This window comes from Elephas maximus, chromosome 20, assembly GCF_024166365.1.
Source record: "Elephas maximus indicus isolate mEleMax1 chromosome 20, mEleMax1 primary haplotype, whole genome shotgun sequence".
Taxonomy (NCBI): Eukaryota; Metazoa; Chordata; class Mammalia; order Proboscidea; family Elephantidae; genus Elephas; species Elephas maximus.
In genome coordinates this window covers 57,935,431-57,950,285 of record NC_064838.1, presented here as the reverse complement: position 1 = coordinate 57,950,285, position 14,855 = coordinate 57,935,431, and the positions used below count along the sequence as shown (strand labels likewise).

The 14,855-nt window shown below is 41.9% G+C and overlaps 1 protein-coding gene across 11 annotated transcripts in view; it reads right to left on the bottom strand.

Moving 5' to 3' along the window:
* Nucleotides 1-14,855, bottom strand: part of CACNA1D (calcium voltage-gated channel subunit alpha1 D) — a 386,495-nt gene that overhangs the window by 105,156 nt on the left and 266,484 nt on the right. For all 11 annotated transcript variants that reach the window (XM_049862927.1, XM_049862928.1, XM_049862930.1 and 8 more), the window contains one exon: nucleotides 3,126-3,295. In XM_049862927.1, coding sequence (XP_049718884.1) covers nucleotides 3,126-3,295 — 170 coding nt within the window. The remainder of the gene's footprint in view (nucleotides 1-3,125; nucleotides 3,296-14,855) is intronic.

Here is a 14,855-nt window from a genome sequence, read left to right as displayed (position 1 = left end):
GATGACACAAGAGCAGGGCCAGGGTGTAAGATGTGGGGATGGATCTCACACACCCAGGGATGATGCCAAGATCATACTTCCATTTCCTGCTGGTCCAGTTGCACTGCGCCCGGTCCCAGAGAGCAACAGACAATCAACACCTGAGAGCACCTAAGTGACTTGGAAGGTGCAGGTGGCAAACCAACTACAGTTTGTGTGGTTAGGAAGACCACGTAGGCCCTCACTGACACCTCTCCTCTGGCTTTCTGGCTGTGACAAGAAAACGGCTGTCACCCGCGGGAGGTTCCAGGGAAATTCCAATACCACTGCCATCTCCAGAAGGCCTGGGATACTGAGGTCTGTATTCAGGGAGGTTCACCACCTCCTCATCAGGAGGTCAGTTAGATCTCAATGTGATTTGCCCAGGCTAAGAATGCTGTCTTTACTTAAAACCGTAATCATCGAGGTTCTGGAAATCTGATGACTTGGGAAATACTGTGAGCCTGGCTCCACAGAAACTCCAGCACCAGGAAAAATGAGCTCAGTAAAGAACAAGGGGCACCACAAAGACACTTGTTATCCTGGATCAAAGCTAAGCTAGCTAATGGTTCCGGGTCACATATCACCGTGTGGAGCAGAAACCATAATGCTGATGTTCCAAAGATACGGGGCAGCTTTCGGTTTTTTTGTGGGGTTGCAGGCCCAGTAAAAAGCTCATTCTGAAAATCTAGACTTTTAAAGGGGCCTTCCTCCCTTGATTATCCTACCAAATAATGCACTTTAAAGCTTATAACATCTTGTAATGCTCCGCACCTCGTTCATGCCATTTCCTCGGCCTGAAAAGCCCTCACCACCTCTGTGTCGAAGCCTGCTCATTCCTCTGAGCTCAGTGGGAACACCACCTCTGCTGCAGAGCCTTCCTTGCTTTCCCACCCATCCACCTGCTCACTCTCACCCTCCAGCATCGACTGCACCCTCCTCGGATCCCTGCTTATTTCTACAGGTGGAGCAATAAGGAGATGAAAGGATATCAGTCTGCAAGAGGGTATCAGCTCCCTTTCGAAACGAGCCAAGAAAGAAGGAACAGTACTTTCACGGGTGTACATAACATATGTTACATGCCAAGCTTAGGAGAGGTGAGGCAGACGGCTAGTGGACCTCCAAAGGTTAGCATCAAAGCTGCAGTTTGGAAGTAAAGAAGGAACAAGCTGTACCTGCATGGTTCATTGCTGACAATATTGTAGGTGCAGAGCCCTGGGAAGGTCATGGGGATTCAGGTTGGCTCAAACGCCCAAGTCAGAGCTGTGCTGAGGAGGAAGTGCAGAGACACGTTTCTCCTCCTGTCTAATCACCCAGAGGGCACATCACTGAGTTTGGAATTCAAATGAACATCCATTTATAAATTCCAATCTCATATTCAACAAACACAGTCAACTCTAGAAATCCTCCCATAGTTTTCTACCAGCAGACTTCCTCATCCTCAGCTGATGAGCCCCGGGCCAACTCAGGACCTCTTCCCTGAACCAGCAATGGCCGTGGGCTTGAGAAGAAGCAGGGAGGCAGAGGAGAAGAGAGAGCCTATGCTCTGCTGGTTTCTCCACAGCAGCTAGCACACCATTTGCACACAGGTTTGAGTCCACTTCATGAATCAGCAATGACAGAAAACACTCCCCATGGAAGCACAAGCGCAGAGTCCCAGGCTAGAAGAAACATAAAGGCCACCTCAATCAGGAATCCCTCCACCATGGGTCTCTCAGCCTCAGCTTCCACACTCCACTGTCTATAGGAAGCACAGATTCACCTGACCCACCCTTCCTGCTTCATCTCATTCCAACGTGCAGGTCCTCTGTGCTCCAGCCAAATGGAACGACCCACTGTTTCCCTTCCTGGGCCTGTCTCGGTTCACCTCCACGTGCTCGCTCATGCCATTCTCTTAGATCAGAATGTTTTTCCTGCCATTGCACTGTAACATATCTCAGCCCCATCCATCTTTCAATGCCTAGGTCAAATGCCCCCCATACTCTATCCTAGGTCCTGCAGCCAGCAACTCCCCCTCTCAGCTCTTGCAGCCTACTGTCTGCCTCCTCTTATGACCCGTGTCTGCCTCTTTGTCCTGCATTTATCTGTGTACAGGCCTGACCTTCCCTAGAAGGGCGCAAGTCTCCCAAGGGAACAAACCACATCCTCCCCACCTCAGAGTTTCTCCTGGTAGCCAGCACCAGGCCTTGCTAAATGAATGCATGGCATCAGAGGTGCCCTGCTCAAGTGGGGACTTGGTCAGCCTTCTTCTACAAAGTAGGGCTAACTCGTTTCCCAGGCCTCTCAATGGAGAGGAAATCTGTTCTCTGCCCTTGCTATGAGCTGCTTGAGATTGTTTCAAATCAGAAACATCTTAGCCAAGTCCACTATAGCATTTCAATCTCCACTTTTACCTGAAGCACACATGGCCCCCAGAAGAGTAAGTCTGCAGGAAAAGCACATGATAAGAAGAGAATCTTTGTTTGACAATGGCAATCAATTTCCATGGCTGAGTAAGCATTAGGCCCTGCTTGCTACAGACAGTGTTCTAGGGTACCCAGTGTGGGGGTACTGAATGGGTTGGTGGGCTCCAAAGTGGCCATCACGGAATCTCATGCCTCTTAATAATTGCCCGGAAGGGTGAACTGGTTTTTTCCCAGCCCCTCATGGGCTAAGCATTGGCTTCCTATGGATAGCACAGGCGGGAACCACTTCAGGTAGCATAGGGGTCGAGAAGGACCCTGGTCTTCAAATGTGTGCCCAATGACACCGTTCACTCTGAGGCAAAGGAAACCACAACTTCCTCTCCTGTGATGCCAGATGAATACTTATCTTACCATCCCCTCTGCCCACACAGAAACGGGGTTACTAAATCACCAGGGCGAAGAGTGAGTCTATCTGATCATCCTCAACTACAAAGCCACGTTAGTAAATGTGATCCTAAACCCCAACCCTCAGTCAGGGTAAATACACTCGTTCTCTGTCATACACTCAGACAGAAGGAACCGGATGGCTGAGAGGAGGCTGTCTGTCTCACAGACTGAGTCAAAGGCGATAAGTGCCTGCTGTTGGGCGTCTGAGTTGCACACAAGGCCTGTCTAGTCAAGAGTAGGAAAGGTACTACATACTATTTCGTTTGCCTTCCTCTCCTCCTTCTTCCTCATTCTCAGGATCGATGTCTTCTGCTTGGGTAATCCAATCCAAGTAGCCCTTTAGATCCTCTTCTAGCTGCTGCTTCTCCCGGAGCTTCTGGAAATCTCCCCGTGCTTTAGCCTTCTCTCTTTCCTTTGAAAATTCTCTGAGGGAGGCAAAGAGAACAAGCACATGTCAGGGCATCCTTGGGGACCTGCATCATGAGCCATCTGCCCTGCTGCACAACAGACTTGTGGCAGGACACACAGCATAGAGTACAGCCACATTAGCACAGCAACAGGAGCCACACACGTGTACAGAACATATGACAGTGTCTTCCTAAGCAAGACTGTGGGTGTCAACCAACACACATGCATCATGTCTTAGAAAATGAGCTCCTTTTAGTGTGACAGCAATCTCAAGGAGTCTAGGCCAAAGACTGTGGAGTCATGGAGGGGCTCTTGACACCTCCCACCAGGAACCTGAACTCACAAATATCCCACCTCCTCCTGAGCCTCCTCAAATACCCGGCATCACATTTCAAAGAGAAACAGCCCAAGAGGCCTAAGCTGTGGTCAAAAAGAGCACTGAGTTTAGAACACGTTTGATACTTTTGGGCAAAACTCTTTATTCATATTGCATGCTGACTGACCCCTTGTTTAAGCCAAGAGTACTAAGTGGAAAGTGATCCTTCCCACTGTCCACACTGGGCTCCCCTCCCACCACCTGCAGGTCCAGGCCAGAGAATTAGACAAGGTCATAGAATATCGCCCCCTCAAGCCCCAGTTCTCCTCTCCCAGACAGAAAATCAAGCATGGTAAAGTACTACTATTTTTCTTAACCCTTGCTTCTTGCCATGATCTTTCTCACAGTCTTCCCTGTAGGAGGTGAAAAGGCAGTACAGCTTCTTGCCCATTTATGGGAACACCTGCCACAGAAAGTCTGGCAGACGTGTAAATGTTCCCAACTGTTCGTTGTTTACCCTACCTTTCATGTCTGCAATCCTCTATCGATGCATATATGCAACACCCACATTTGCTCAGGCAAGTCTGAGAGTCAGGTGGATGATTACCCAATTTTCATATACAAGGAACCATCTGCATTTCCAACAGTGAACTGTTACAGGAGCCAAGGTAAGTGAGTTGTGGTTTTAATAAGTACAATCAGCAAGTGCTAAGAAAGCAGGTGAGGGTGCAGGCCGTGCAGCTTCCACACACGTACGCCTAGATTCTTACACAGGTGACCTCTATCTTCCCTCTCGTCTTGCTTCCAATCCAATCCAATCAGCACATCCCCCTTTCAGGGACCTCATTAACCCAGCCCAACCGGCAAATGGGGAAATGGCCTACTCACTCTCCCGACCCTCCCCTCCCTCAGCTCCTGGCTGCCAAAGGGCTGAACAGTCGCTTGAACACCCAGTGATGCTGATATTTCAAATAAGAAACTGGAATCCCTGCCAAGTGCCACGCTCTGCCCAAATTTAGAAAAGACCACACTCTTTGCTCCTAAATTGCCCCACTTTTTCCAGACCCCCAGCACGTATCCATTGGCTCTGGGAGGGCTGATTTGTCTCCATCTTTACCCTATGAAAGTGAGGAGTGAGGCAAGGCTGCGGGGCATCTTGAGTCCAGCTCGCAGAGGAGTCAGTCTCAGGGGCTCTGAAGAGGGGCCGACGCTGACCAAGACCCGGATACGTACTCTGCACGCCCAGCCCCAACGCCTTTCCTCGCAGGGAGAATACCTTCCTGTCTCAAAAAATAAGGGGCTTAGCAAGCAGCGTCTTCCTACCCAAGCAAACCACACCCTGAGAATGATTTGGGGCTTCTAGACCTCTTTTTTTTTTTTTAGACCTCTTAGGTTTCCTGAGATGTAGGAAACGTATAACCTGGCCCTGGTAAATTCACCTATTTCCTGAGATGTAGGAAACGTATAACCTGGCCCTGGTAAATTCACCAGATTAACCTGAACATTGAAAAAGTCACACTTTACAGTATCACATCCCTGAGGAACAACAGGACGCCTCTGAGTGTGAAGTGTCAAAATGAAAATGCACTACATAATGTTTTCTTAAATACAGTGTAAACAACAAGTAAATGAGTCTTCAATTCTATTATTTACCAAAAAGTAACCTAGTAAAATGCGTTTTTTTTTTTTTTTTTTTGTATGTTTTGATTCTGAATCAGTGCTAAATTAGGATGACTACATTTAAACAGGGTATTCTTATTTTGGATTCATGATCTGAAAATCATGATCTGATTTCTTAAAATAAACAAACAAAAAAAAAAAAAACAAAGATAGTAAGAGTTATCCTGCAAAGCTTAAGGGCTTTGTACAAGAAAGATTCTGCTTTAATATCATACTTTATGCAGCCCTTTTACATTAAAAAAAAAATGTAAACACTCCCTCTATAGCAGATTGCATTACTGTTGCACATTCTTGGTTGCTGGGACACAGTAAAGCAGGAATAGGTAAAATCCTACTACGACTAAAATTCCTGAGAATCGAAAACACTGCCAAGTCCTGGTTTATGGCCCATTTATTTTAAATAATAGTCACTACTACAGAAGTTCATATAACAAAGCTGTTAATACACACCCTCAGAATTGACTTTAGATAGTTCTGAGTGACCTAATACTTAGCAGGCACATAACATTTACTGACTTGGACAGAGCTGAGATGTACAAGGCATGAGTCTTCTGTCAGCTACCAGGCAAGGGAGGGAAAGCGCACAAGGAGTAGGGTCTTTGTGATACAACCATTTGCCCCTTGATCCTCCCTAAGCCACACTGGACTCTAAGTCTGAACACCTGGATTCTAGTCCCAGCTCGATCTGTCACTTTTCTCTTCTGAGCTTCAGTTCCCTCACCTGCAAAACAGACACAATAATATCTGTTCTACTGTTTCATAGGAATTAAATAAAACATTAAATATGATACTGTGAAAATCACCAAGCACTGCACAAATGTAAAATTCAAATGTATAAATAATACTTCATTGTTGAACCTAGCCATGAGAGAGATGTAAAGCAACTGGAGAAGCTTTCTCAAATATCCAGCAGAGAAAAATTGAGAAGAACTCCGAATGTACTTTAAGCTGCCATGATCCCATCAGAACTGGGAGACATACAGAAGGATCCTAGGGCTAAAAGTCATCATGAGGAGACTGCAAGTTCCCTTTCAATCCTGTACCACTATCTACTCAGTGAAAAGTAACTCATCCCCATTTCAATAAACCTTCAGTTCCAGAAAATCTCACTCTGTCCACTGCATCTTGTTATTAACCTCAGTGGGTGGTAAAAAAAATAGTTATTTCACTTTTCTCAAAATAATATTTTACTGTGTTTTTGGCGAACATTTACACAGCAGTTTAGGTTCCCATTCAACAATTTCTACACAAATTATTCAGTGACATTGGTTACATTCTTCACATCCTCATCATTTCCGTTCTAGTTGTTCCGTTTCCATTAATCTACTTTCCCTGCCCCCTTACATTCTCATCAAATTGTTTTGAAGTTAACTGTTGACCATTTGGTCTCATACAGATTTTTTTAAAGAAGCACAGTACTTACGGGTGATATTTATTGTTTCGTGAGCCAGTCTCTTATTCGACGGCAATGGGTTTTTTTTTTTAGTCTCTTATTTAGCTAAAAGGTGACCTCAGGGGTTAGTTTCAGTTCAAGGTTTAAAGACTATCTTGGGGTAACAGTCTCAGGGAGTCCTCAAGTCTCAACCAGACCAGTAAGTCTGTTTCTGGTTTGTTTAAGAATTTGAGGTTCTGTTCCCATTTTTCTCCCATTTTATCAGGGTCCATCTATTGTGGCCCTGATTAGAACAGTCAGTGGTGGTAGTAGGGTACCTACCATCTAGCTTCCAGTCTCAGGGTAGGTGAGGCCGTGATTTGTGCAACCTATTAGTCCTGTAGACTAGTTTCTTCTTGGAGTCTTTGGTTTCCTTCTTTCTCTTTTGCTCTGGACGAGTAGAGACCAATAACTGTGTTTCAGATGTCTGATCACAAGTTTTTAAGACCCCAGACACTACTCACCAAACTGGGATGTAGAACATAACTATATGAACTATATTATGCCTATTGACCGAGCTGTCCCACAAGTCTATGGTCCTAATCCTTCAAACCTAGAAAATCAATCCCACAAGGTGACTGGTTACGTCTAAGGGGTATCTGTAACTGTGCCCCCATGTGCTTTATTTTATATATGAATATATGTGCATATAAATCATATCATATAAATGCATATACATATACTTATGCATACACCTATATATACATGCATATTTAGATACCTAATTTTTTATAAAGCATAAATTTATGCTTACATACATACATACATATATATTCACGTATTTTTTTGGTTGCTGCTGTTGTTTCACAATTATACATGCCATAGCAATTACCAATAGGTCCTTTTTTCTTGTGTACATTTTAGTAACATCATTTACCTTCATCAAGCTGTATACACTTCACCCTCATTCAGTGTCACCTTTCCCTCACCAAAAATAACAAGTGTCTATAGGGTCGCTATGAGTCGGAATCGACTCGACAGCACTGGCTTTGGTTTGGTTTTTACTATCTAGGGAGTGAACCCTCATCTGTGGTAACCACTAATGAACATCATTTTTTGGTAGAGAGTGAATCCCCATCTGTGGTAACCACTAATGAACATCAATTTTTGTATATTTACCTGTTCGTGTCATTTCATAACAGTTTTTTTTTTTTTTTTTGGTGATTGACTTATTTCGCTCAACTTAATATCCTCCAGGTTCACCCATGTTCCAAGATGTTTCAGAATTTAACTCTTATGAGGTTCCAGTTATCTACTTTGTTTTCTGTTGCTTGACATTTGTTGCTGTGGTTGTTAATCTATCACTGAAAAAAAAATTAGGTCCAAAAGCTCTGCTTCTGTATTTTCTTCAAAGAACTTTATGGTATTAAATTTAACATTTAGGGCCTTGATCCATTTTGAATTAGTTTTTGTGTATGGTGTGAGGTATGGATCTTGTTTCATTTTTCTGCATGTGGAAATCCAGTTCTACCAGCACCATTTGTTGAAGACAGTATTCTTTTCCCCGTTGAATGGATTTGGTTCTCCTGTCAAAAATCAATTAACCATGATGCTTGGATTTATATCTGAATTTTCAATTCTATTCCATCGGCAATGTGTCTGTCATTAAGCCAGTACCAGGCTGTTTTGATTACTGTAGCTGTATAACATGTTTTGAACTCACGAAGCATGAGGCCTTCTACTTGATCTTCATCTTCAAAATTGCTTTGGCTATTAGAGGTCTCTTGTCTTTCCATAAAAAATTGAGCATTAGTTTTTCCATTTCTGTAAAGAATACTGTTGGAATTTTGATTAGGATCATGTTTTATCTGTAGACTGCTTTGGGTAGTACTGACATCTTGACTGTATTAAGTCTTCCAATCTATGGGCACAGAACGTCTTTCCATGCATTTAGGTCTTCTTTAGTCTCTTTTGGAAACCCCGGTGGAATAGTGGTTAAGTACTATGGCTGCTAACCAAAGGGCTGGCAGTTGGAATCTGCCAGGCGCTCCTTGGAAACTCTATGGGGCAGTTCTACTCTGTCCTATAGGGTCGCTATGAGTCGGAATCAACTTGACAGCACTGGGTTTGGTTTTTTGGTTTTAGTCTCTTTCAGCAGTGTTTTATAATTTTCATTGTATAAGCCTTTCACATCTCTGAGTAAATTTATTCCTGGATATTTTATTCTCTTAGATGCTATTGTAAATGGAGTTGTTTTCTTAATCTCCTTTTTATATTTCTCATTGTTGGTATATAGAAACCCAATTAATTTTTTTATGTTAACCTTGTATCCTGCAACTTTGCTAAATTCCTCTATTAATTCTAGAAGCTTTTTAGTAGATCCTTTGGGGTTTTGTATATATAGGACCATCTCATTTGTGAATATAGTTTTGCTTCTTCTTTTCCAATTTGGATAACTTATATTGCTTTTTCTTGCCTTATTGCTAGTCTGGAAACCTGATGGTAGAGTGGTTAAGAGCTATGGCTGCTAACCAAAAGGTTGGGAGTTCGAATCCACCAGGCGTTCCTTGGAAACCCCATGGTGCAGTTCTATTCTGTCCTATAGGGTGGCTATGAGTTGGAACTCACTTGAGGGCAACAGGTTTGGTTTTTGATTTTGCTGCTTGTCTACTACTTCCAGTATAATACTGAATAATAATGGTGAGAGTAGACATCCTTGTCGTGTACCCATTTTCCAAGGGGAAAATTCTCAATCTTTCTCCACTGGGTATAATGTTGGCTGTTGGTTTTTCAAAAATGCCCTTAATCATGTTGAAGAACTTTCCTTTTATTTCTATCTTGTTAAGAGTTTTTATCAAAAAAGGATATTCAATTTTATTGAATGCCTTTTCTCCAGCCTAAGATGATCATGTGGTTCTTTTCCTTTGCTCAATTTATGTGGTATATTACATTGACTGGTTTTCTAATGTTGAACCAACTCTGCATTCCTGGAATAAAATCCTACTTGATCATGATGTCTAATTCTTTTAATATGTTGTTGGATTCTATTTGCTAGTATTTTGTTGAGAATTTTGGCTTCTATATTCGTAACGGACATTGATCTATAGTTTTCTTGTGGTGCTTTCACCTGGCTTTGGTACCACGGTAATGCTGGCTTCGTAGAAAGAGTTAGGGAGAATTCCCTCTTCCTCTACTTTTTAGAAGAATTAGAATAGGACTGGTACCAGTTCTACTCTAAATGTTTGACAGAATTCCCCAGTAAAGCTGTCTGATCTTGAACCTTTGTTGGGAGGTTTTTTATTACTGATTCAATTTATTCACTTGTTACAAGTTTGTTGAGGTTTTCTGTGTCCTTTTAAGTCAGTTTAGGTAGGTAACATGCCTCTGGGAATTTGTCCACTTCATCACAGTTACCAATTTTGCTGGAGTACAGTTGTTCATAGTATTCTGTTATGATCCTTTTTACTTCAATTAGGTCAGTTGTAATATCTCCACTTTCATTTCTTATCTTGGTTATTTGCATCTTCTCTCTTTGTCAGTCTAGCAAGCAATTGGTCAATTTTACTGATCTTTTCAAAGAACTAATTTCTGGATTTGTTGATTCTGTTTTCCTGTTCTCTGTTTCATTTATTTCTGCTCTGATGTTTATTATTTCTTTTTTTTCAGTAGCTTTAGATTTAGTTTGCTCTTCTTTGTCCAGTTCCTCAAGCTGTAGAGTTAAGACTATCTGAGATCTTTCTTCTGTTTTAATGTGGGCATTTATTGCTATAAATTTCCCTCTGAAAACCGCCTTCATTGCATCCTGGAAGTTTTAGTGTGATGTGTTATTATTTTCATTTATCTCCACGAATTTTTTAATTTCACTCTTGGTTCCTTCCTTGACCCAATAATTATTTAATAGTGTGTTATTTAATTTCCATGAATTTGTGTGCTTTCTATTTTTGCTTCTGCTGTTAATTTCTGATATTACTTCTTTGCGGTCAGAAAAGATACTATGTATAATTTAAATTTTTAAAAAAATTTGTTGAGACTTATTTTGTGGCCTAGCATATGGTCTGTTCTGGAAAATGATCCAAGTGCACAGGAGAAAAATGTGTATTGTTCTGATGATGGGTGGAGTGTCCTATATACTTCCATTAGGTCTAGTGGCTTATGGTATTAAGTCCTCTACATCCTTACTGATCTTATTTTTAGACGTTCTTTTTTTTTTTTATCCAGAACTGAAAGTGGTGCATTGAAGTCTCCCAACTACTATTGTGGGGTTGAAGAGTTATTTCATTTTGCATAAGAATTCATGATATTCTAGAAGTCTATTCCTAAGACATTAAATAACAGTTTTTTATTACAAAGTTCTTTTAACAAAAGCTATTTGTAGAAACAATCAGACTTTTGAAAGTGACTAAAAATCCAACAACTGTTAGGTGATAGAGGCCTACTTGTTCCAGATCAGAACTTTGTTTTGGGTGTGTCCAACCAAAAAAAGAAAGATATAAAAAGTGTTTGGACAAAATAATAATAATAATGTGTGTATATATACACACACACATATTTGTATATGTGTGTGTATATATATATGTGTGTATATATATATATACGCACATACATATGTGTGTATGTGTATGTATATTTGTGTATAAAAGAGGAAATAAAAAATGTGTATATTTCTGCAGAACGTATCTGAATGTATCTGAAGAAAACAAGGGGTAGGGGGACGAAGAGGCAGAAGGGATAAAGAAAGGAGTGACTCTTCTAAGTATACCTTTTTCTATAGTTTTGACTTTTGGGACCACGTTAAAGTTTTACACATTAAAAATTTTTTATTCAATCAACAAGGATGGGATGAAGAAAAAATAAAACCCTAAAACTGAGAGTGAACTGAAGCAAATAAATCTGACTGGATTTCAGATGACTACCATAACCATACTGAAGGGGAAAGACAAAAAACTAATTCAAGTAGTTTATGAGTATTTGACCGTTTACTCTGTCTTGAGCAGAGCTGGAGTTAAGGGAGGAAGTGCAAATAAATGCTGAACTCTTTTTTAGTAAGTTTGTGTTTTGTAGTGATAAGGATGAAACAATTCTGAAACTACTTTAGATGTACTACAGGATTTAACAAATGAGTAAATATGCTAATGTTGTTGGGAATTGGGGCTCTCAGTGTGTTAGGAAAGACATAAAAATATTAAATTGTAGAAAACTAGAAAAAAACTCTCTGGAGATGGTTTGAAATTGGAGATATTGGTGTGAACTCATGATTTTAAAAGAAGTATATGTATGCATATACAAATGTAAGTGTGTGTATGTGTATACACATGCATGTATTTCCTAGCTCTGTCTGATGAAAGAACCTAGAGGCAAAGACACCCCAGTAACTATGAGCACACTTGGTGCCCAGATCTTGGTTTCTAATATTACTTCCCACATTTTAACCAGGAATCTTTGCAGAAATGGCTGATGCCACGGCTGGGCGATGGTACAAGATGAAGAAAGTAGGGAAGTTCTCCAAAAGAAAAGAAAAAAGATGAGGGCATGTCACAAGGTCAAGGAGTCAGGGAAGCATCTCTCATTGGCCAAATATGTGATAATCTGAGCACCAAAACAAGCAAGGACAGTAATGAAATTTAAACTATTTTTTAAAAAATCTGTCCACACCCCCTGAGAGATGGAGGATAGATGGGAAAGGGTGGTTCTCGTTTATAGTAGAATGTGGAATACTGGGTTTAAAAAAAATAAACATTTTGAAGCCATCACAGTAAAGATTTGTTCAGGCAAAGAATCATCAATGGTTGCTAAATCTAGGGAGAAATTCTGATGGACAACAGAATATCTGCATTTAAAAGTTTCTCCACAGACTGCTTATTAGGTACAACGTAAAAAATCATATCTACACAAAGGATAATCAAAGTCAACATCACCCATGAGGGGCAGATGGACGGCATGTGCCTTAAGACATGACGCCCTGAGAAACACTGTATCACTCACACAGTGTTCCATTTGGGAACGCATAACCTGAATCTAATCATGCAGAAACACCTGCCAAGCCTCCCCAAAAGAGGGGAGACTGCATTCTTTAAAAATTTCAATGTCAGAAAAGATAAAGAAAGGCTGTGGAAATATACCAGGTTAAATGAGTCCAAAGCGAAATGAAAACTACATTTATAATACCTGATCCTAGACCAGATCCTGTACTAAAGGAAAATTAATGTTATAATGGACATCACTGGATCAATTAATAAAATTGGAATATGGACAGTAGATCAAAGTATTGTATGCTGTTATACAGTGAACTCTGTAAGAGCCTGAACTCGACAGGGCTGCCTTGTATTTCTGGGTCTCATGAGTTTTCCGCCTTTGACAGGGTGCAGTCTTAACAATTTTCTATCTCTCGTTTTAGTGGAAAATATCAGAGTTTTCCTTCTCTAATGGGTTTCCGCCTTACACAGGTTCCAGCTTTCACAAATGCACACGACAAGCCCTACTGCTTAAAAGGCCAGCATGCACTGCTATAGACAGGAAGCAAATGCTCCCAGGATCACTGAGAAGCCTGAAACAAGTGGGTCTAAGCACAGACATACCATCTGGAGCAGCCTCCATCACCAGCCTACCATTTACAGGTCTCATCAGGTGGACTTTCTGTCTCCAGGTTGTTAGAAAGTCTTCTCTGCAGGTCAATCTCAGTGAGGGATCTCCTTGACAGCCCAGCGTGACAACAACCAAGTGTCTTACACCGGCCCATCTGCATACACCTCACCCACTGAAGAAGCTGAAGGAGCTGCAGCCAGAGCGTTTTATCAGTTTGCCTCTCTCTCTGCTTCAGGATACTATCACAGACCTGGACTTCATCATGGGGTCCTACTTAAAATGCCTCATGGCTTCTCACTGCTGCCCTCGAGAATCAAGGTCAAATCCCTCCACCTAGCACTCAAGCCCTCCCAGCCTTCTCCCACCTGCTCTTCCAATTTTATTTCCCCCTTCTCAGGAATGTGCACCTTGTACTTTGATCACATTCCTCTCAATTCCTCAACACTCTGACCCTTTGTCCACAGAATTCCATCCACCTGGACAGCTTTCTCCCACCTTCAAATTCCAGCTCAGGTCTCACGTTCCTGGTGACACTTTCCTTGGCTACTCTGTCCAAAGGAGTTCTGCCCTCCTCTGAATTGCCAGTGCACTCTCCTCGCTGAGCACCAAGACATGAATACAAGTGTGCCCCCCACTCCAGCTAGCCTCCTCAACATTGTATCCTTGACTGAGTCTAGTGCAATGTCTTACTCCTTCCATCACTGGTGAATGCTGATTTGAGAAGTAGGGCTTGTTATTACCCCTATTACACAGAAACTGAGGTATCTGAGGCTCAGGCAGGTGGGTCACACAAGCCCATCTAACTCCTGAATCTACACTCTTAAGTGCCTCAACATGTGCACTCAGGAGACAGAGGCAGGAAGCAGAGGAAGAAGAAATTAGAAGCTTGAAGAGACAAGGGTCCAAAAAGAGAGCACAGTCAATCTGTGAAGGGCTTTAAATACAAAACTAGGGCACTTGGATTGATTCCTTGTAGGCAATGGGGAACTCACAGAAGTCTGATAGGAGACAGTCATTACCAGCTTTGGTTTATAGGAGTTACGTGTGAAGATTAGGTCAAAATAAGGAGAAACTGGTGGTGGAGAGGCTAGAAGGCATTCAGTAAACACTAGGTAATGGGTTAGATTTAACAGCAGTAAAAATATGGGTTAAAAATAACATGATTCTAATAAAATTCCCAACTGTCTTACACTACTATTCAGAAAAGCACCTGTGGAGCCTGTATTCTGACCTTCAGGCTTTCCCCGCTCTATGGGGTCACTTTCACTTCTGCCCTATTCATGCTGGTCCCCAGGTCTGGTACACCAGTGTCTTCTTCTCTGCTAACATGGACCTTCCTTCTCAGGGTCAGATGATGCCTTCCTGCCATGTAAACATTCCTTGCCTACGTGTCAGGGGAGAATGACCATGGTGACCAGCCAGTGTGTGGAGGAAGGACTAACAGGAGGGTAGGTGGAGAAGGGATGCTGCAGCAGGTCCACACTCCTGTCCTCAAGTCTCTAAAGGCTAAAGAGGGTCAGACTTGCTGTGTGGCCCCTGGGAGTGTGGGGGTCTTCTAAGAAGATAATTTCAGCACAATATAAGGAAGAAATTTCTACTAGTCCAAGTTCGCCAAGGATGAAATAGG